The sequence below is a fragment of the Triplophysa rosa genome, linkage group LG11 (genome assembly GCF_024868665.1).
Source record: "Triplophysa rosa linkage group LG11, Trosa_1v2, whole genome shotgun sequence".
In the NCBI taxonomy this organism is placed as follows: Eukaryota; Metazoa; Chordata; class Actinopteri; order Cypriniformes; family Nemacheilidae; genus Triplophysa; species Triplophysa rosa.
Genome location: NC_079900.1, coordinates 14,733,650 through 14,756,144, shown reverse-complemented (window position 1 = coordinate 14,756,144; position 22,495 = coordinate 14,733,650). Strand labels below are relative to the sequence as shown.

The following is a 22,495-nucleotide window of genomic DNA, read 5'->3' as shown; positions in this document are numbered from 1 at the left end:
ATACAATCCCCTGCTGAAAAAAAAACAATAGCAATTCTTATGGTTTCAGTTGCAAGAGTCTTCAGCTGTTTCGCATTAAAACCATTACAAAGTTTTGTATGTGTTTTTTGGGCTCATAGGATTTAACAGTGTACTGATCGTTCCCAAACCTCTGATATGTTTTTTATTCAACCGTTTCATCGTGATAATAAAATAGCATAGACTAATTTGTTTTACAGAAGTATTAAATTCCTAGACTGCAATAAAATACTGTGCATGATAGAGCTAGTCCTTTAGTGTTTGCAAAACAGTCTTTCAGTCTCTTCATTTGCGTATAAGTCAAAAGCCCTTGTAGTCCATTCTGATATATTTGGATGTAGGATGGTCTACATCACTTGCTCCACCCACCTCAACTAAGACTATAAATAAATTAAGCCTCAAAAATGTATAAAGATCATCCATAATATTAATTTGTAGGATACTGCTAAATGACACATTGCATCCTTCAGGAAGCCAAGAAGATATGTAAGTGACTTATAAGATTATTTTTAATGTTAAATATATGTTTTAAGCATAATACACATTGTGTATTTTGCTGTTACATTAATTATCTTCAAAAAGTTGTTAATGTTAAGCTATACTTCTTTTTACATGCAATAATTTAAAGCAGCACCTTATTATCTAAAGTATTTAAAGATACAACTAGAAATGTTTGAGAATTACAATATGGATGAAATGTTAATGGAGTTTAACTGTTTAAAGCAAATAAACATTTCTGTGTTTGTAATTCAATTCTATTCGTTTTTAAGATGACACGCATTTTTTATAATGTACTGATTGTAAAATGACATGAACATTACCCATGCAAATTAAATGCATAAATACAAAACAATGTACATTTCCATCAATATGGCAAGGGTGGCAACTGAAAAAATGCTTTAACTGGATAAACTTCATATAGGCTAAGGGAAGAGCATGGCACACGGGGCATTCATCATCACCTTTTGTTTTATTGCTGTAGGGAAGAAGTGTCACTTGAACAGTCGTAACAAAGATACGTCTGTGGTTTTTCTAATAAAAAAAATATACAGTGAGGGTGAATTTTTGAATATGAATTTTTGTCATTGGAGCTTATACAGACAGATCATAAAATGCATTTCTGACTGTATTTTCACTGAAGCAAGTCAACGTGACCATGCAGCCAGACAACGACGACAGCAGCAAGTTCCTTTTCCTTGACAATGACTTCAAAAACAGCGGAGTGGCCCAAGCTGACTGGTCAGCCAAAAAGATGGTGTGGATACCCTCAGAAAAGGAGGGTTTTGAGTCAGCCAGTATCAAAGAGGACACAGGGAACGGGGTTCTGGTTGAGCTTGACAATGGGAGGAAGGTGACGGTCAACAAAGATGATGTTCAGAAAATGAACCCGCCAAAGTTTAACAAAGTTGAAGATATGGCTGCATTGACTTGCCTGAATGAGGCCTCGGTTCTGCATAACCTCAGGCAGAGGTATTTCTCAGGTCTCATTTATGTAAGTGCATTAATATTTCACCTTAAACACATCAGAGTCGAGATCAGTATACATGTGTGTGGATGTATTTTTAAATCAAATAAAAATTTTAATAGTTCAAACGAAATGTCACGCACAAGCATATACACTTTTATTTTATTATTATTGTTATCAATATATACTTTGTAGACCTACTCAGGCCTCTTCTGCGTGGTGGTGAACCCCTACAAGATGTTGCCCATCTACTCTGAGAAGATCACTGAGATGTACAAAGGGAAAAAGTGCCATGAAGTTCCTCCTCATATCTACGCCGTCACTGACAATGCCTACAGGAACATGCTACAAGGTGATGTCTTAACTTTTAAAAAACATCTTTCTTTGCCAACGGCGTAATATATTTGCATTTTGTAGTTTTGAGAATTGTTAAAAATTATTACACTGCTTTAAACTCAATATAGACCCCTCTCACAGGCAGTGGATTAAAAAATCAAATTTGCCATACATGGAGCCATTCACTGTGTAACTAAAATTCTAACAGCTATTTTTGGAAGGATGAACTGAAGTTAATCTCACCCTGTGCTTAATTTAGAATACATGAGATTTAAGAGATTGGGGGCCTCCAGTGTACAATATTGAGTTTGTGTTTGAGCAGCCTGAGCCGCTGTTAATCTCGTTCAGGTTCTTAGCTCTGACAATTCATGCATTTCCTTCCTTGTCCTTGTAGTCCAAGTGCTTCTGTTTCTTTCTTCACAGACCGTGATGACCAATCTATTCTCTGCACGTGAGTAAGAACCCATGAAATCCAAACACGCTACATGTTATTTGCACCATAGAGAGCTATTAGACAACTGAGGTATATTTCCATACAGTACATCTAATATTATTTTGTCTTCTGTAACATTTACATGCAGGCACTCAATTGAACTGTTGGTCCAATGATAAAGTCAAAGTGGTGTCTGTGAAGCACCATTCAGTATAAAGATTTAATCTGTAGATTTGCAAGAAGTACTGTTCATTTGCATGTTTGCATGGTCGAATATCTCAAAGGCCATAAAGTAATACATATTTATTAGCAGTATTATATTTGCTAGGAAGTGTGAGATAGAAATGTAAATGACATGACTATCTATATGTGTTACAGTGGGGAGTCAGGTGCCGGGAAAACTGAGAATACTAAGAAGGTCATCCAATATCTTGCCGTTGTGGCATCATCACACAAAGGGAAAAAAGACACCGCCTCTGTGAGTTTACAACAGTTTACAACCCTATAAAAGCAAACATACTCCAATAATAACTCCAATAATACATCACACAATATATTTTACAGTGTTTTGGATTAGGGTCTGTGCAATGTTAGATTAATGTTAAGATATAATGTTATTAAATAGTGGCCATGGTGTACTGTAGCACATGGGTGGCTATTTGTTTTAATATCCATTTTAAATATAAAATAATGATAATCTTTTGATAATGCATTGTATTAAGTTAGAGTCAGATATTCTACATTCTTCCATTTCAACCTATTGTAATATTGTTTTGTAATGGGTTTTCATTTTCTTCCATTTAGCAACAAAAAGGACCCCAGTTAGCCTATGTGAGTATATAAGCTTATTGCAGTATACTTTTTGCAAAGTTAAGTACTATAAAGTACATTACAATAGTTTTTTATTTAAAATGCTGTTTCGTTTTTTTATTAAATCATGTCCGTGTCATCGGTTCAGGGAGAGCTGGAGAAGCAACTCCTCCAGGCAAATCCCATTCTAGAGGCATTTGGAAATGCAAAGACCATCAAAAATGACAATTCCTCAAGATTTGTGAGTAAACAGTTCATTATTTTTGTGCTAAAAAGTTGTATGATAAAAACTGACAAACACTTTTGCTGTTTTCCCTCTCAGGGTAAATTTATTAAAATCAACTTTGATAACACTGGCTACATCATCGGAGCAAACATTGAAACTTGTATCCTAATCGAGACCTTTAAATGTCTTTCTCAGAAGATTTCAATATTATTGATATACACAATGTGTTTCAAAACCAGTGTAAACAAATCATACAAATACAAAGGTACAGACCAGCTATAGACCACCTTAATGCCTAATTCAGACCTCCTGGAAAAGTCTCGGTGTATTCGGCAGGCCAAAATCGAGAGATCCTTCCACATCTTCTATTACATGGTGGCTGGGACCAAAGACAAAATGCGTGGTGAGGACATTTTCAGACAGTTTCCTTTATCACACACTGACATAGCTTTAGTTCTAGCCGAAACCATTGTAAATGTTTGATCTTATCTGGATCATGCGAACACCATTGGTCATTCATTTCCACAGAGGATCTTTTGCTTGAGGACTTTGGTAGTTACCGTTTCCTGGTAGCTGGGCATGTGCAGGTCCAAAGCCAGCAAGATGATGAGATGTTTGATGAGACTCTGGAGGCCATGGAGGTCCTGGGTTTCAATGAGGAGGAAAGAACGGGTAAACAACAAAGCGATGATAAAGAAAATATTCTCTTGTGTTTTAAAGCCGATTTACCTGAATTTCTGTGTTGTTTTCAGGCATGTTAAAGGTGTGCTCTACTGTGCTGCAACTGGGAAACATCGAGTTCAAAGCAGAGAAGAACCAAGAGCAAGCCAGCATGCCGGACAACACAGGTACAGTCTAGAGGGATAATCTGTAATGCTGCTTTTCTCCTGTCTGAAACAGAATTGTCTTTTGAATGTTACATGCAATTGGTTCCCCAGCGGCACAGAAAGTCTGCCATCTGCAAGGGATTAATTTGACCGATTTTACCAAAGCCATTCTCACTCCTCGCATCAAAGTTGGCAGAGAACTTGTACAGAAGGCTCAGACAAAAGAACAGGTGCACAATTACTGTATAACTATCGCGATTATAAATGTGCATATATTTTTTTTTTTTTCGAGTGGTCTATTTTTCCAAGCAGCTTGAAATAATTAACAAAATACACTTCTTTACAATTATTCAGTTGTACTTTTCTGACACAAAGGTTGAAATAAAATAAATGTAAGTTATGAAATGAAGGCTGTGTGCATTGAACAGGCCGACTTTGCCATCGAAGCCTTAGCCAAGGCCATCTATGACCGTCTGTTTCGCTGGATCTTGGCGCGTGTCAACAAAGCTCTGGATAAGACAAAACGCCAAGGAGCCTCTTTTCTGGGCATCTTAGACATTGCTGGTTTTGAGATTTTTGAGGTAAATCTGACAGATTAAGACTTCATTGACAGTTTATAAAATAAAATCAAAACATGAACTTTAAGGATGATTCTTTTTTTCCATTCACACAGGATAACTCATTTGAGCAGCTGTGCATCAACTACACCAATGAGAAACTGCAACAGCTATTCAATCACACCATGTTCATCCTGGAGCAGGAGGAGTACACGAAAGAAGGCATCGAATGGAGCTTCATTGACTTTGGTTTGGACCTCCAGCCCTGCATTGAGCTCATTGAGAGACCAGTCAGTTTGTGATGACAACACTGTTCAGACACTTGATTTGAATGCAGCATGTGGTGATGTTTCTTTCATCAGGATTCAAAAGGCTGTGCTATACGTATAACAAATATAGTCATGACTTTGTCTCCGACCACTTCAGTTCAGCTGTGACTATAGCACAGCCTTGTGGCACTTATTACATTAAAGTTCCCACATAATAATAATATTTATGATACAAATATTTTCGTAAAGAAAAAAAACATTAAATTCCATTTTCATTTTTCTAAAATACAGTACACGATGTTGACGTACAACAAAAACAACGACCATCTTTGTTTTCAACCAACGTTAGCAGCATCGATAACCATTTTATAGTGCAAGAGCTAAACATCTTTGAAAATCTCTGCAAGTCACATCACAAGTTTGTTTTCGTTGTCTGTTGTAGAACAATCCTCCAGGCATTTTAGCACTTCTAGATGAGGAGTGCTGGTTTCCAAAAGCAACTGATGTCTCTTTCGTTGAAAAACTCACAAACACTCACTCAAACCACTGCAAATTTTCCAAACCCAAGAATCTGAAGGAGAAGACATTCTTCACCGTGCAACACTATGCTGGCAAAGTATGTCTGTCTGTCTATCCATTCAACTTAACAAAACAATCATAAAACAACAGCAGTGTTTGACATGAGAGGCACTGTGCTGTTATAAGGAATATAATAGTTTTATATATCATGTGTATTTAATATGATGTTTTCATTTGATGCAGGTGGATTATAATGCCACAGCCTGGTTGACTAAAAACATGGACCCACTCAATGACAATGTAACAGCATTGCTGAGTAATTCATCCAGTGCTTTTGTGCAAGAAATCTGGAGAGATGGTAAGTTTTTGTCAACATTTTTAAGGAATCCTGTATACTTTAATCTATTTGAGTCTCCCTTAAAATGATTCATTCATTAATTTCAAGAGGATGTCCTGTTTTCCTACAGTGGACCGTGTGGTGGGACTGGAAACCATGGCTAAGATGGCTGATACAGCAGCTCCTACTGCTTCCAAGTCCAAGAAAGGCATGTTCCGCACCGTGGGACAGCTGTACAAAGAGTCTCTCGGCAAGCTTATGACAACCCTCCATAACACTCAACCAAACTTTGTACGCTGCATCATTCCCAACCATGAGAAAAGGGTATGCCACACTATGATGCAGCGATTTAAATCTGTATTTACTGATCCAACTAAACAACATGCTTTCAAGATGCTTTCCAAAACATATTAACTGGAGAGACAAGCAAGTTTCATACGATGCGTGTTACGTAGCATTTAGACATGGTTTAAACATCTCTTTATCCTATGTATGCACTGCTTTAAACCAGTAATATGATTGATCCATGAAGAAAACATAAAAAAGAAAAGTTCTCATGTTTTGACCTTTTTTTAATTTCTTAGGCTGGGAAGATAGATGCCCATCTGGTTCTAGAGCAGTTGCGCTGTAATGGTGTACTGGAAGGGATTCGAATCTGTCGCCAGGGTTTTCCCAATCGCATCGTCTTTCACGAGTTCCGTCAGCGGTGAGTCATTTCTAAAAACAATCATTTCAAATATAAAACTTTTACTTTTAATTTTTTATTAATCATTATTATTATAACTAGTTAATTGATCATTTTCTAGTTATGAGATCCTGGCTGCTGGTAACATTCCAAAGGGGTTCATGGATGGAAAACAGGCCTGTACCCTTATGGTGAGTTTGAGCAAAAGTTCTCTTTTCGTATAATAAAGAATGTATTTTTTTACTTTCAACGCCATTATGACAATATTGTCCTATTTTTTAACCAACAGATCAAACATCTAGACTTGGACCCCAACCTGTACCGGATTGGTCTGAGTAAGATATTCTTTCGTACAGGTGTGTTGGCACAACTGGAAGAAGAACGCGATCTGAAACTGACGGTGATTATAATTGCCTTCCAGGCCCTGGCACGTGGCTTTCTCAGCAGAAAGTGAGTTCATGTCCAATAAATGCTAATCTGAGATCTCAATGCTAATACTAAAACAAAGTTGAAGTTTAGGAGAACCACAGTTAAGACTTTGGATTAATCAACCAATGACTAAAGTGATAGTTCACCCAAAAATGAAACTTCTGTCATCATTTACTCACCCTCTTATCATTTCAAACCTGTTTGACTTTCTTTCTTCTGCAGAACACAAAAGAAGATATTTTGAAGAATGTTGTCAACTTAACAATGGTAGTACCCATTGACTTGCATTGGTTTTGTGTCTATAAAATAGAAGTGAATGAGTACCGTTGTTGTTTGGTTACCAATATACTTCAAAATATCTTCCTTTGTGTTCTGCAAAAGAAAAAAAACACAATTCTTTCTGAATATTAAGAAAAAGTGTTTTAATGAGAAAAAAAAACATATTTGAATAAATATCACTATAAATTGATTGTTTGACATGGGAAAAGTATTACAAAGCTAAAGTTTCATGTTATCCCCTCTCTACATTCACAGGGCATTCAGCATGAGACAAAAACATCTGACAGCCATGAAAGTCATTCAGAGGAACTGTGCTGTATATCTTACACTTAGAAACTGGCAGTGGTGGAGACTCTTCAGCAAAGTAAGCCGAAACATACATCAACTTTCACATTTATGTAAAATTAAACGCAGCAGTCAATCATTTATCTTTTTCAGGTCAAACCCATGCTTCAGGTGACCCGTCAAGAGGAAGAGATGAGTATAAAAGAAGAGGAGCTTCAAAATGCCAAAGAAATTGCACACAAGGCTGAAAGTGAACTACAAGAGATCACACAGAAACATGGCAAGGTATATAAGCGGAGCAATTTCTGATCTAAATCGCAAAGGCTTTGGGTCTGATAAAAGATACACATTTTCATATTTGATAGCTGCTGGAGGAGAGGAACCAGCTACAGGCCAAGCTGCAGGAGGAGACGGAGTTGTATGCAGAGTTGGAGGAGGTGAGGATACAACTGGAGGCAAAGAAGCAGGAGTTGGAGGAGGTGCTGCATGAGATGGAGGTTCGTCTTGAGGAGGAGGAGGAGCGCAGCCAGATGCTTCAGCAGGAGAAGACAAACATGCTGCAACAACTCAAGGTTGAGCAGGAATCCATTACTATAGATGGACAGACAGACATATGGAAAATATTGAATATTTTATCTCAGACATGAAGGAATTTGGGTAAGTAAAAGAGAGAAAGAAATCTGTACTCAGCACTGGTATATGTTTTTGGATGTGCAGGAGTTTGAGAACCTTTTGACCGAGGAAGAAGATATGAAGCAGAAGCTTCAACTGGAAAAGGGCGCTGTGGATGGAAATGTTCGACAACTTGAGGGTGATCTACTCATAATGGAGGATCAAAACAGCAAATTGCAGAAGGTTTGTCTCATGTTTGACCTAATTTTTTGGATCATTTTCATGGTTTCATTGTGAAGAAGGTAGCTATATCAAATCTGAGGATTGATGTCTTTTCCTTATGCGTCTATAGGAGAAGCAACTGTTGGAGGAGAGGTTAGCTGATTTTTCCTCGAACCTTGCTGAGGAGGAAGAAAAATCCAAAAACCTGACCAAACTGAAGACCAAACATGAATCTATGATTTCAGATCTTGAAGGTTTGTCATTGTGGCTCAAATGACACAATTCACAAATGATTTTATTGTTTGAAATCATTTTAAAATCAGCAATCTTTGTTGCTTAATAATGTAAATATAAAGGTTCATAAGAAGTTCTTTGTCAGGGTTTGTGGTTTAATAAAGCAAAGACTTTAACATCGACAGAACCTTCCCTTTTGCACAAAAAAATTCTTTGTAGTAGAAATAGGTTTCTATGGATCTTGAAAGACTCCGACTGAAATGTTCTTCAGAGATCAAAATATGTTTCTTATTTGACTTGGCTGCACTTTTAGAACCAGTATTTTAAGTGTGAATGGTGAACAAGTGATTGTGTTGTATGTCTGTGCAGTTCGTTTAAATAAAGAAGAGAAGAGTCGACAGGATCTGGAGAAAGCCAAACGCAAACTGGAGACCGAGTATAAAAATCTCCAAGAGCAGATGACTGACCTGCAGGCTCAGATATCAGAACTCAAAGCGCAAAATGCCCAGAGAGAGGTGGAAATTCAGGGCCTCCAGACATGGTACATTGTTAAACACATAATTCATGGGTGTTGACGGATATCGCCCCATGTTATATTCTACTTGTTGTGAATTATAACCATTATAAACAACGATTCTCCAAATCTGTATATTGTCCAGTGTGGAAGAAGAATCAGCTCAAAAGAGCAATGTCCTGAATAAGATACAAGAAATGGAAGGACTTCTTTCAGAGCTTCAGGATGAACTTCAAGCTGAACAGGAGACCTGCAGAAAGTCAGAAAATTCTAGGAAAGAGTTGGGAGAAGAACTGTCGGCTCTGAGGTCTGAACTGGAGGACACACTAGACACCACAACAGCCCAGCAAGAGCTTCGGTACATATTTACCTTGTTACTTATATCTAGTCACTTACTACTTTTTATGCTTTTAAAATTTTCTTTTCTTTTTTCTTGGACAGGGCTAAGAGAGAGCAGGAGGTGGCGATGTTAAAGAAAATGATGGAAGATGAAAGCCGAAGCCATGAGACTCAAGTTTACGACATGAAACAAAAACACAATCAGGCTGTAAATGAACTTAGTCAGCAGCTAGAGCAATCCAAAAAGGTAAAAACGTTAAATTACAATGTAAAAACAAACACTTATACTTGTTTTGAACAATAAACTGTAGAATAAACTTGTGGTATCTCTATTGTATATGCACATATGTGTTTCCTAATCTAAACCTGAAATCCAGGCCAAAGCCAATCTGGAGAAGACAAAGCAGTCCTTTGAGAAGGAGGTTACAAACCTTAATGAAGAACTTCACTCACTTGGTAATGCAAAACAGGATTTGGAGCACAAAAGAAAGAAGATGGAGAGCCAGTTTGGTGACCTTCAGACTTGCTTTGGTGAGAGTGAGAGGCAGAAAGAAGAGCTTGGAGAAACAGTGTCCAAACTCACTGTGAGTTTGTTAATCAGCTATTTTATTCATAAATTAAGGAAAAAATTCTGTTTAGGTTTACCAGATCACTATATGTCTTTTTTTAAATCCCACAGATGGAGCTTAACAGTGCAAATAGCCTCCTCAGTGAGGCAGAAAGCAAGAATATTAAGCTGAGTAAAGATGTTTCCAGTCTAAACCTCCAGCTCCAGGATGCACAGGTACTGTGACATCTAAAGAATTGTTTGAAATGCCTGTTTGGAGGATCATTTGAGTTGTTGTTTCATCTGTCTGTATTTTCAGGAGTTACTTGCTGAGGAGACCTGTCAGAAACTCAGTTTGTCCACTCGGCTGCGTCAAACAGAGGATGATCGAAACAAGCTGCTGGAACGCATGGAGGAGGAGGCAGAGGCCAAAAGAAACGTGGAGAGACAAGTCTCCAGCCTTAACACACAGGTCATTCTCTTAGAATGAACAATAATAAAGCATCGTATATGAAGCCCTATTATATGTGTCACCAAAAAAATTGGACAAATAAATGGGTTTAAGAATGTGTTCAATCTTTGATTGTAGCTGTCAGATTCAAAAAGGAAGCTGGAGGAATACTCCAGCAATTTTCAGCTCCTGGAAGAGAGCAAGAAACGTCTGCAAAGAGATCTTGAGGCTGCACGTGCAGAGTTTGAGGAGAAAACTGCAGCTTATGACAAGTTGGAGAGGACTAAGAATCATCTTCAGCAAGAGCTGGAGGACATGCTGTTGGATCTGGACAACCAGAAACAACTAGTATCAAATCTGGAGAAGAAACAACGGAAATTTGACCAGGTTGCATTTTCATTACTTAATTGGTTACATTGGTCATAATAATGTCAGTGTATTTTAAGTTACTCAATTGATTTGACTCTCATTCAGATGCTTGCTGATGAGAAGACCATCTCCAACAAGTATGCTGAAGAACGTGACCATGCAGAGGCGGAAGCACGAGAGAAGGAGACTAAATGCTTGGCTCTTATTCGAGCGCTGGAGGAAGCCCAGGGCTCCTTTCGAGAGTTAGAGAAGCATAATAAGACACTTCGCAACGAGATGGAAGATCTGATCAGTTCAAAAGATGATGTGGGCAGAAATGTAAGTTGATGACACCTTTTTATGCTTTATAGCATGCAAGTACATGCATTGAATAACTTGTTGTTTAATGTTGTGCTAAAATGATGAAAGGTCCATGAGTTGGAGAAGGCAAAGCGTGGATTAGAAGCTCAAGTGGAAGAGATGAGGATTCAGATGGAGGAACTTGAGGATGAATTGCAGACTGCTGAGGATTCTAAACTTCATGTGGAGGTCAATATGCAGGCCCTCAAAGTCCAATTTCAGAGAGACCTTCAGGGCAGAGATGAGCAAAGTGAAGAGAAGAAGAAACAACTGCTCAAGCAGGTGAGGATATTTGTTACCTTCTAAATCTGTTTGTTTTTGTCTCTCATAAACTGTTAGGGAATGCATGATTTTGACCATAGGTACGTGAGCTTGAGATTGAGCTAGAAGATGAGCAGAAGCTGAGAAATTCTTTGGCAGCTGCTAAGAAGAAACTTGAGGGAGACCTGAAAGACCTGGAAGACCAAGTTGATGCAATCGCCCGGGCCAGGGATGAAGCCGTCAAACAACTTCGCAAGACTCAGGTCCAAAGCCCCGGAGTTCAGAGTATATTTACAGATTCCAGAGTCAACATCTTGATCTAGACTCTTAAAATAATATAGGTCAAGATGTTGACTCTGGAATCTTCACGATGTCATAGATTAACATTTTATGTCTAAATGGTTCCACTATTGTTTCACAAAAGGAAAAACGTTCAGATTATGAAAAGGTAAGAAAGGTTCTTTAAAGAACCTTTGACTAAATGGTTCTTTGTGGAACCAAAAATGATTCTTCTATGGCATCGTTTTGAAGAACCTTTTAAGCACCTTTATTTTTATGAGTGTATATCATTTTTTATTAATGTTATTTCTTTCTCCATGGCAGGCTCAGATGAAAGATACCCATAGGGAGCTGGAGGATGCACGAACTTCCCATAAAGAGGTTACCTCTGATGCTAGAGAATCTGAGAGAAAGGCCAGAACCATGGAGGCAGAAATCTTGTATTTACAGGAGGTAGAACAACCCTTCAAGATATATACTAAAATATAAGGCGTTCATTGATAATAACCACTGTAATGTCAATGCTTTTTAGGAACTGGCTACAGCGGAGAGAGCCCGTAAACAGATTGAAAGAGAGAGAGATGAGTTAGCTGGGGAGTTGACAAATGGCTCATTTGGAAGGTCAGTAAATAATATTTGTGAAAGAACAAAATATAAAGAAACTTAACTGAAATCTTTGGAATATATAGCAGCTTCTTAAGAAGTGTATATACAGTAAAATAGTCTATCTATATAGAGTTTCATTATGGAATACTCATGCAGATCTGGCATGTCTGATGAGAAACGCCGTCTAGAAGCCAAGATCCAACAGTTAGAAGAGGAGCTGGATGAGGAACAGGCAAATACAGAGATACTTAATGATAAACTGCGGAGGAGCACGCAACAGGCTAGTTATGATGCCTTTCATCCATTTCAACTTGGTCATTTGCTTGTATTGCAAAGATATCCCAATTCATTTTCATCTGTATCTATATCAAGGTGGATCAGCTTACCGATGAGCTGCAGGAAGAGCGATCCAACGCTCAGAGGAACGAGAGTGGCTGGCAGCAGATGGAAAAGCAAAACAAAGAGCTCAGGTCCAAACTGCAGGAGATGGAGGGGCAGGTCAAATCCAAGCTACAAGCCTCTGTCGCTGCCCTCCAGGCCAAATTACATCAGGTGGAGAACCAACTGGACCATGAGAGCAGGTGAAGAACGCTTTAAGAGCTTTAAGATGGTTGTGAAGGCAGACTAGCGACTAACTAGTTGTTTCTTGTACTAGAGAGAGACAAGCAATTGCCAGGGCCATGCGGCAAAAGGATAAAAGACTGAAAGAACTGACCCCTCAAATAGAAGATGAGCGAAAACAGACAGAGCAGTTTAAAGACCAGGTATAAAGAATACGAAATTCACGTAAAAGAATTCATGTTTCAGATGGTACCTCTAACCAAAGTCATGACGTTGCAGGCGGAGAAAGCAAATATGAGAGCCAAGCAGTTAAAGATGCAGGTGGAGGAGAGTGACGAAGAGTCTCAACGTGCAACGGCTGCCCGTCGCAAACTTCAGAAAGAGCTAAATGAGGCCACAGAGGCCAATGAAGCCCTGAGCAGAGAGGTCTCCTCACTCAAGAGTAAACTCAGGTTGTTCCACAATGTCTGCATTGACACTCCATTACGTTCTATACTATAGTCAAATACATCACGACTGTCAGACATACTCTATGTATTCATGGTAAAAAGCCATATTGATCTGTCATACTTGTCTGTATATCCACAGGCATGGAAGTGACTCCTCCTTCAGTAACTCCTCATGGCGTAGTGGAGGTGGGAGCTTTAGAAGAACACAGAGGAACATGGTTGAGAGTTCTGATGTCCCAGAAGATTCAGGTCTTCCAGCAACGCTTGTGTGTCAGTCCGAGGAGCCTCAAAGGGAGCATATAAATGGCACCCAAACTGACAACTAACACCCTAAAGGCATCATCTCTCTAGACTTTGTTTTTTTTCACTTACATATACTAACTAGTTGGTAGCGTGGTATATAAGTCACAAGTTGCTTTGAAAACAGAATTAATATAATTCAGTAATTTTGAAAAATAATTTCTTTTGCTATAACTGTGATTTTGCTTCTGCACTATTAACTTTGTCTTGCTTGTTATAGACAATCAAATACACAATTGCATAAGTAAAAAAACAGAACCACTATATCTTTATAAAACAGTGTCTTAAAGTAAGAGCCCATTGCTGTCCTGTTAACTAAACATTTTATTTTGTAGGTTACAGATTAACCAACAATAAAATGGTTTTACAGACAGGAGAAAGCGTTTGATGAATTCACAGACAGCACAGATGTTAAAATTAATGAACGGCAAAGAAAACTTGATGACAAATCTATAATAGGCAATAGTATGTGCCATGTACACAGAGACAAATATGTCACATAATAATTTCGACTGATGTCTTTAGTGAGGTTATTGCTTACATGAGGCCCTGAGATGACTCTGGTGCATTGTTCTAAATCTTCCTATCAACCACAATATTGTCTATATTAGTACCTCTACGCAATTGCAAATATATCTTTTAACATAAAAAATATTTTTACCCTTCACTGAAGTATTCATGTTGTTTTTCTACTCGACTAAATCTACAACTCTAGCATGAGAGCGATGTGAAAACTAAAAGGAGCAACCTCCATTCAGAATTCAGTTTCTCTCTCATCCCTGACATATCAGAGAATTATTTCATTGGGAATACCGAGAGAAGCTGCGACTCCCTTCGGGCTATTAAGTTCTTCAATACCCAAGTTAACTTTTGAGGCAAAACTCACTATGCCCACAGAAATAAGGCACGCTGCTTTTCAATGGAGGTATGACAGCATCTACTTCAGTACTGTAGATCCAATCTTTGAAATCAAAGACGGCAGTGACAATGATAATAAGGTTCCAAAATTTGCATTAATTACTCGTAATTTTCAAAGGCCCCAGAGCTGGGGTTTCCATAATGAAACACATTTCCTCTGCTATTGCTTGCGTACATCTGGCCCTAGAGGGCAACAACAAAATGAACAGCAGCTTCGGTCCACAACAACTCACTCTAAACCTCCGTAACAAATTTTCCAACTCCAACCACTAAAGACATTTCATTGGTTAGTAACAAAATCCTACAGTTCTTAAAGAAAAAATCTAGTTCCTAAAAAAAAAAAGAATAAAAGACCTATCTGCATTAAAAGTCCAGTACTGTGATCGATAATGAGCTTGTGGGGCCATTCAGTAGTTCAGTGCCAAATAAAATGGAATTACAGGTGTAATTTCATGGACTCTTCACCTGAAACCATCATTTTAGGGCCGCAAAAAGACCAAAACATTCAAATATTACAGTGCATATCATATCAAATTAAAAACGGCTAGGTTAACATACCTAAAAACAACACAAACAAAAAAAAGCTGTGTGATATTAAGAGCAAGTACACAGAAAAAATAGCAAAACATGAAAACATGAAAAGACCTGATGAACAGTTATATAATAACAGACAGAAAGGGTGTTGATATAACTGTCAAAGCAAAACCCTTCAGAAGAACATGGAAGACTGAGGGCATAAGAAGAAGAGTTCCTGAAGATAAAGCATTCTGATGTAATGAATGAGAAATACTTCCCAATGATTTAGGAATGAAAGAGACACTTGTGAGAGCAGATAATGCTTTATTCACAGCATTATCTTGGATCCTGTTCCAAAGTCCAACCGTTTTACCATCCTGTGACAAACAAGATGAGAAAAGCATGAAAAGACAGAATTATAAACAAGTTGGATATACTAAAACTCACATCGATAAAAGTAATAGTTCACCCAAACAGTTGGTACCTGAACAGCACTGGCCCCCATTCACTTCTATTGTATGGACACAAAACCAATTCAAGTGAATGGGGGCCAGTTAACAACATTCTTCAAAATATATAGGTTTGAAATGTCAAGAGGGTAAGTAAATGATGACAGAGTTTTCATTTTTGTGTGAACTATCACTTTATGTAAATTTTCTGCAATTAATAGGGAGACTGACCCCTTATCATAGAGGCCATTTGTGTTTGATGGATTATCAGGGGTGTCCCTTGAAACACTTGGTGTACTCTGTGCAATGGCGGTGCAGCTTGGTGTTTTCTCGTGCATGTGTAATTCTCGACATGATGCCAGCTTGGATTCAAGGTTCTGAAACAGGACCAAAGCTACACAATTTGTGCATATTAAAACTACACATCTTCCTACATTATACAGTAAATAGAAGACGTATAGCGATAACACTACAGAATTTTTCATGTCTATGAAAAGGTCCAATTTTGAGTAAACTGACGGTTGTGTAGAAACTACTCCGAAAGCCGTCAAAGGGCTAAACTCACCCCTACTTTCCTTAACAACTCTCCAACAATGTTGAGGGCAGATATCCGTGCAGATGTGGTAAGAGGAGTTCCAGTCAGACCTTCAACTGGACATGACAAGAAAAATCTATTATTAGTTACATATACAGTTACAAAAATACAGTGTTTTGTAGAGTGCCCACGTCTTGTTTTTAAACAATGCAAACAGGATTCTTACGTCTGCTGTAGGAAGCTGGTGGGGTGTTGAACGCACTCCCTGAGCCTGGAGGCCTAGAAGGCGTAGCAAGGATAGATGGAAGGGCGAAGTTAACAACCGAGGAGGGTCTTGAGGGTGTGGCATCCGGCTTTTCCATCTCTTTAAACAGGCTGATCGATGGCTTGCGCTCTTGTTTATGCTGAACAGCCAGCTCCTGTTTTAGATCTGCCCAGAGCAGAAAGATAACACATCGGGTCACAAACACCATTCATTTTGGGAAAATCTGTTAAAACATCCATGACTGACAAAACTGATTAATTATATCACTGGTTATTGTTAGATAAGAGCGACTGGTGTACATACAGATTTGCTGTGATGCTTACCTCTAGCTTCATCCTTTAATCTCTGTACCGATTCTAAAAGATTCTCCTTTTCATCAAGCTCACTCTCGAGGAAGGCATTTCGCTCTATGACGTGATTCATTCTCTGCTCAAAGTCGTCAAGTGACATTATAGTGGCCCTGCAAGAATAAGGGGTTTATTGAACAATTGTAGATTATTAATATTTTGACAAGTATGTATGATCCATACTTGTTACTGGCAAACGCATTGCACACACCGCTTAGCTCTTTCCAGGTCATCATTGGACTGTTCCAACTCCCGGATATACTTGTGTAGCTGGTCCTTGATGGCTGTGGTCTCTGACAGGTCACCTTCTAAAGTTGAGATCTGCCTGACTGCCTCAGATTGCTGTGTTTCGTACTTCTCCTGTTATAAAAAAAGACACAAGGTGTTTTACAACCCCAAAAATATGTTTTGAAAGTAATATCTACACTGCAAAACGGTATTACAACCACGGCTTCATAGTATGCATTAAGTAAAAGTCCCTCTGCCCTCCAGACACTGAAGCAGAAATGAGCATCAGCTGCTTTGCCTGATGCTGAATTAGGTCTCTGTTGTTTTCCTGTCAATGTGTGATTGTGTCCTCACTACCAGCACAGCTCCTCACTAGAATCCAGACACAGACATTCTGAACAAACTTGTTCAGTCAAAGACCATTCAAATGTTTTTATCTGCGGTTGTAAGCTTACATGAATGTCCCTTATATAGTCAAATTCCTCACGCATTTTATCTTTTCTGCAATATTTAAATATGGCTAATGTGTGCACTAGTTTTGCACACTGCTCCGGGTTGACTTTAGTCTATCTTTGTGTTACAGCTGCCCGTTTGTTTCAGCCCAGCAATGATGCCTTGTTTATGGCTTTATTTTCCCAAATTAACAAAATGTGGTATTTATTAAATGACTAAATATCTATGCACAAAAAAAGTGTGTATAGTTCATGCAAAATGTTATTTTAAAATTATTTTGAATTCCAGGGCTTCAAAATAAAAACACCACTACAAACATTGTAATAATAAATAAACAATTTATGAAAAGAGTTTAATTGACAAAACTACATTTACTTTTCTGGGTAAAGTATCTACAAAGCACTTTATGGGTAACAGTATGTTGGTGTCTAAAAAAAAGAAGTTCCCTAACCACGATGTGCCAACAGTACCTTGTAGTTATCTAAATCCATGCGTAGTCTGTTGTTGGTTGTAAGCAGCTCGCGGTTGCGAGCTTCACACTGCTTTAGCTCAGTTTCCAGCTCCACCTCATAATCTCGACTCATCTGCTGAAACTCCTGCAGCTCCTCTTGTGCCTCTTCAGCCCTAAACACAGAGGCCATTGCTATGCGTGTTTAAATGACAAAACAACAGTGCCGAAAGGCAAAATCTTGTGCTAAACACATTTCTGAGAGATCAGACCATGTACTATGATGATAAAATTACAAATACAATTGTGGTACAATTACCGTGGATTGACACTGTCCACTTTTTCTATTGTACATCCATTCAAGTGACTTTTTTAAAGGGGTCATATGGCGCAAATACGTGTTTTTCTGTGTCTTTGGTGTGTTATAAGTTGCCCATGCATGTATTAGACATGTAAAATTGCAAAAATTAAAGTGTCGGAAACAAAAGATGCATTCTATCTAAAAGCGAATGCTCACCCAGACCTGCCTGAAATGCCTCGTGTAACCACACCCCCACAAATCTACGTCAGTTCGTGGTATGAGTTGACTAAGACCGCCCAAATGTATACGCAAGTAAGGTGGGCGTACCTGTCAGTACAACTGCTTTGGAACCTGATGTTCCAAATATGGTAAGAGGCGTCACATTTCCGTCACACGCTTGCAGTATTCAACCAATCACTGCGCACTGGTTAACTGGCCAATCATAGCACACCTCGCTTTTCAGAGTGATGAGCTTTGTTAAAAATCCATGCGTTTAAAGAGTACATTCCTCAATATTTTTAAGGGCTTATTTTGGTTTATGGAGTGTCCGACAACAAGTTTATGTACATACATGATGTAAAAATACTATTATTTCGTAATAATAAGCAGTTTTTATTACCTTACTTCTTGACTGACTCTCAAATGATTCGTTCCGCGATTCATCTGTGTAATCTCCGCCTTTCCGCCAGCGTAGTCTGATCTGATTGGTCAGATAGTGTAGTCTGCTGTGATTGGTCAGATGGTCTAGTCTGCTGTGATTGGTCAAACGCGTTCAGCATGTGTCGCAAATGGACCGCCTATCATTACTGCTGTATTACGGTTTGCAGGTGGTTGGATATTAACAGTGTATAGAGAGAGATGGCGTCGATTTTACCTTACCAGTTCGAGCCCGAGTCTGACGAATCATTCTTTAATCCTTATACAGATGCCAGTAAGAAAAAGGACTGTTTTAGACACTTCTCTTGTAACAGTTAGTTATCACGGCATACAGTGTACGGTGTTCGTATCTTCAGATGTTATTATAACTATAGTACACCACGCAGTTCTTGAAATAAAGACTTTGCGAGTTAATATGGTTGAACACTTACATTAGCGCAACGAGTTTATAGCTAACGTTAGGTAAACAAACAGTAACAACCCCAAAAATAACGGTAACGTTAGCTAAACACAGACATGAGATAACGTCACACAAATTTAATTTTAAGTAAAGACAAAAATAAAGAGTCACACTTACAGGTTGTGATTCGGTGGAGCTTACAGGTCCAAATAAAGTTGGTATTGCAACATCTTTTAAGGAAAGACGTTTAATGTATCCTGCAGTAAAGGCGCCAAGATTGATGAAGCAATCTTCGGTAAAATGACGCGCGCAAAGTAAAACGTTCGGTTTATACTCCTTTGGTGTCGTTTGAAAAATAAATAGTAACCATTTTTTCCTCAGAAGTTCTTCCTTGGGTAGTGAAAATAAGACTGACTTAGTTTCACTACATAGAACACAGCTTCTCTTAGACATGATGCACACGTCACGAACGAGCTAGTACAGTGTTTGGGGAGGAGAGAGTTAAGTTTTCGCAGTCAGTAGGCGGGGATTTTTCTAGTGACGTAGGTACATTGTGGTTAAAGATTCGGACAGGTCATGGCTTGTTCGCGTGATTCAGAGTCGATTACCTTTTTTATAAGCTAATAACTTTGTTATTCGTTCACCTTCGGATTTACAACTTGGCAGATTGCTTACATTCAAACACGGCAAAATTAAACACTTCATGAAATGTATTTTTTATGATCTCGAGGAATGTACTCTTTATGAGAGGTGGGGCAAAGAGGAGATACAAACTAGGGTTGCGCGGTGTACCGGTAGCATCGCGATGCTAAAGCTTCAAAATACCCGCGATGCCTCTCTATTTTTGAAACGGTAGTATCGTAGTACCGTAGGTAATGTTGCATATGCGCATTAATATTTATTTGAACACTTACATCTGCCTTTTTGCGGTGTTTATCTCCTAAATGAATGTGTGTTTTGAATGTCTCGGAGGAGTTAATGATTCAAATTGGCAATTTGAACGAGTTGGTTAAATGAGTCACTAACTCAGTGGAAAATTGACGCCACCTACTGGCCATTTTAGTTCTGCATTTAAAGTAAGCCTAATATTTCCCTTTATAAAGACTGCTGTATCAATTAAATTTGTCCAACATTTGAATTAGTTCCCACGTGAAAAATGATCTAGTGTACTTTAGTATTTACTACAGTAAACTACTAAAACTCATAGACACTAGTGTTTTTGAGTCTTATCATAGTAAATATTTAAGTATACTACAGTATTTATAGTATTTACAAATGACTAAATGTAAATGTATTTGCTACAATTTATCCAATTACTACAGTTAATACAACAACATATTCTAGTGTAAAGTATAATACAGTTTATTATAGTAAATACAAAATGTTTAATCTAAATCTGTGTTTTTTGTATAGATTTAAATTATATGGCACAGTATCGTGATACTACTTGGTATCGAGGTACTTCAGCTGGTATAGTTTCGTAAGACATGTTTATGGTACCGTGACAACCCTAATACAAACATGCACGTATGTGTAAAATACAGCGTTTTTGAACCTTAAATCGTGTATACACATTGCATTACATCTAAAACAAACATTACATCTAGCCGTGTCATATCACCCCTTCAAAATACACACACACAAAAAAGAAAGCAACTACCTCTGCTGCAATTGGGCAGTTTGTTCCTTCCAGTAGTCTCTCTCTTCTTCAACAGATGCAAATGATGGTGGGTCAGGGTCACTCATTGCTCTGCTGTCAGACCTACTGACATATGATAATCAAGAAAATTAATAGTAATAATTGACAATCAATAATAACTTAAATCGTATATTAATCATCCTTGTATATTAATCATCCTATGGTTGTACTGTGTACATAGATAGGCTATAATACAAGAGATCTCAACAAAGCAGTTTTCACAGAGCCACTCGAAATCCCCAAAACATTTAGGTTTCAAAAGCACAAAAGACTTAGATTTGTTATCAATACATGGTTACGTTATAGCAAAACGTGTATCTGCTGAAATAAATTAGCCTGTTCTGGTCATTGAAACAGAGTCTGCTTGTGTGCATAGTTTATTGTAATAGTCAGGGAGGAAGGGCGTGCCATGTGATGATTTTGAAAAGCTAGAGATATTTCCCCTCCGGCATTAAACTTACTCTTAACGTTATACTACTGTTAAACTGTAAAATTATGTCTATATACAAGGTCTAACTTGGACGTCTTAAACTATCCGAAGACGAACGGTGAAATACAACCGAACCTAAGCTAATGTCAGCCCATAAACAAACAACAAAAAAGAGTGCCATAAGCCGTTGTTTTTGATAAGAGCAACAAAAGGACACATTAGAGTCGTACTCCTTTCAAATTAAAAGTTTTAAAGACACATGCGAAGAATTGAGTCTTGAGCTATGTGGCTAACAGCAAAGCCCGGCCACTTCAAGTTTTATCAACGGTCCGGTGATAGTCTCTGAAAAAAATGACTTCCAAAAAACTAAGATACTAACACACAGTAACGTTGCTACTAAACTAATTTGACATTACAACTGAGATGTAAGTAAAACATGCCGATACGAATTTTAGAGAAGGACCACATTGGATGAACTACTGACCAAACTATGACCATCATCACGATCCATCACGGGCTAGCTAGAAACTTACCTTTAGGTTGTGCTCAACGTTTCCTTTCTCCAAATCTAATGAATTAAAGTAAGAAAATACTGCACTACATACAACGGTTCATATTCTTAGAAACAGCACACTATACGCAGTTCATTTAATGTTACATTTACGCCGCTGACAATAGGATTCTTCCTCTCTGTTGTGTAAAAACTCTCAGCTCGTGGTTTGTTTCATGCCAGTCGCTGATTGGTGAATTTGTAATGACGCCATCATTTTCAGGGCAAGCGATTGGTTGGTCAGATGCGCTTCTTTCAAGGAATCTCCTTCGATCTTTTACGACCACTAGAGGCGCTGCAAATACTGTTCGACAGCTGTGAATTGACATTTTTAAATAGTACTGTAGGTCAAAATCTATTAGCAATATAGATATCAATCGGTAAATAATGCGACAACACAAAATTCACGAATACATCTTTTAAAGAACCTAAAACCGTATATGACCTTAAGATAAATTATAAACAATCAGCCAACCCAATAACGACAAAAAATATGAATAGAGAAAAAAATCAACATCCCATTTTTAATCTTAAAGCTTAGGAAATGCTCAAAGCTTTTTTACAGAGCTGTCCCAGATATTTGTGCTTCTTTAGTATTTTGCAGAACTATTATTCCGTATGAGCTAAATTAATTCTGCCCTCAGATGACATCAGAGGTGAGCATTTGAAGCCATTTTAATCCAGTTGTAGGGATTTGCCAGCAAAAAAACCCATACAGGAGACAAATACACAGAATGCAGA

At 38.1% G+C, this 22,495-nt stretch overlaps 2 protein-coding genes across 4 annotated transcripts; one reads left to right on the top strand and one right to left on the bottom strand.

The window, feature by feature from the left end:
- Nucleotides 1-444: 444 nt before the first annotated feature.
- myh11b (myosin, heavy chain 11b, smooth muscle) lies at nucleotides 445-14,836 on the top strand. Of its 2 annotated transcripts, none has more exons than XM_057345358.1 (42): nucleotides 445-504; nucleotides 1,160-1,510; nucleotides 1,679-1,835; nucleotides 2,243-2,270; nucleotides 2,631-2,730; nucleotides 3,057-3,083; nucleotides 3,211-3,303; nucleotides 3,385-3,448; nucleotides 3,593-3,691; nucleotides 3,817-3,960; nucleotides 4,041-4,136; nucleotides 4,227-4,345; nucleotides 4,544-4,696; nucleotides 4,789-4,962; nucleotides 5,384-5,557; nucleotides 5,704-5,818; nucleotides 5,928-6,121; nucleotides 6,382-6,503; nucleotides 6,604-6,673; nucleotides 6,772-6,932; nucleotides 7,446-7,554; nucleotides 7,629-7,760; nucleotides 7,841-8,047; nucleotides 8,193-8,330; nucleotides 8,440-8,563; nucleotides 8,913-9,084; nucleotides 9,203-9,415; nucleotides 9,499-9,643; nucleotides 9,867-9,980; nucleotides 10,076-10,180; nucleotides 10,263-10,415; nucleotides 10,533-10,781; nucleotides 10,869-11,081; nucleotides 11,172-11,384; nucleotides 11,465-11,626; nucleotides 11,967-12,095; nucleotides 12,175-12,263; nucleotides 12,405-12,528; nucleotides 12,621-12,829; nucleotides 12,904-13,012; nucleotides 13,089-13,261; nucleotides 13,398-14,836. In XM_057345358.1, exons 2-42 carry the CDS (start codon nucleotides 1,175-1,177, stop codon nucleotides 13,582-13,584), a joined length of 5,895 nt encoding a protein of 1,964 aa, XP_057201341.1. In that variant the 5' UTR covers nucleotides 445-504; nucleotides 1,160-1,174; the 3' UTR covers nucleotides 13,585-14,836. The 2 variants fall into 2 exon arrangements, with proteins under 2 accessions (XP_057201341.1, XP_057201340.1); XM_057345357.1 differs by having other exon boundaries at nucleotides 9,774-9,980.
- nde1 (nudE neurodevelopment protein 1) lies at nucleotides 13,902-21,913 on the bottom strand. 2 transcript variants are annotated; one of them, XM_057345361.1, is made up of 9 exons: nucleotides 21,738-21,913; nucleotides 20,736-20,837; nucleotides 17,740-17,893; nucleotides 16,800-16,948; nucleotides 16,565-16,701; nucleotides 16,203-16,406; nucleotides 16,007-16,092; nucleotides 15,673-15,818; nucleotides 13,902-15,369 (listed from the first exon to the last, which is right to left on the bottom strand). In XM_057345361.1, the coding sequence occupies exons 2-9, from the start codon at nucleotides 20,819-20,821 to the stop codon at nucleotides 15,321-15,323; spliced, it is 1,011 nt and encodes a 336-aa protein (XP_057201344.1). In that variant the 5' UTR covers nucleotides 20,822-20,837; nucleotides 21,738-21,913; the 3' UTR covers nucleotides 13,902-15,320. The 2 variants fall into 2 exon arrangements, with proteins under 2 accessions (XP_057201344.1, XP_057201343.1); XM_057345360.1 differs by having other exon boundaries at nucleotides 13,904-15,369; nucleotides 20,736-20,840.
- Between the last annotated feature and the right edge of the window lie 582 nt (nucleotides 21,914-22,495).

What these genes read in the sequence shown, in the direction of transcription:
- myh11b (XM_057345357.1), top strand. Translation starts at nt 1,175, where the DNA reads ATGCAGCCAGACAACGACGACAGCAGCAAGTTCCTTTTCCTTGACAAT. An exon ending in GCAAGAAATCTGGAGAGATG is followed by an intron (nt 5,819 to 5,927) that starts GTAAGTTTTTGT and finishes GTTTTCCTACAG; the next exon opens with TGGACCGTGTGGTGGGACTG. An exon ending in ACAGCCCAGCAAGAGCTTCG is followed by an intron (nt 9,416 to 9,498) that starts GTACATATTTAC and finishes TTTCTTGGACAG; the next exon opens with GGCTAAGAGAGAGCAGGAGG.
- nde1 (XM_057345361.1), bottom strand. Translation starts at nt 20,821, where the DNA reads ATGAGTGACCCTGACCCACCATCATTTGCATCTGTTGAAGAAGAGAGA. An exon ending in TGGATTTAGATAACTACAAG is followed by an intron (nt 16,949 to 17,739) that starts GTACTGTTGGCA and finishes TTTTTATAACAG; the next exon opens with GAGAAGTACGAAACACAGCA. An exon ending in AGTTGTTAAGGAAAGTAGGG is followed by an intron (nt 15,819 to 16,006) that starts GTGAGTTTAGCC and finishes GTCCTGTTTCAG; the next exon opens with AACCTTGAATCCAAGCTGGC.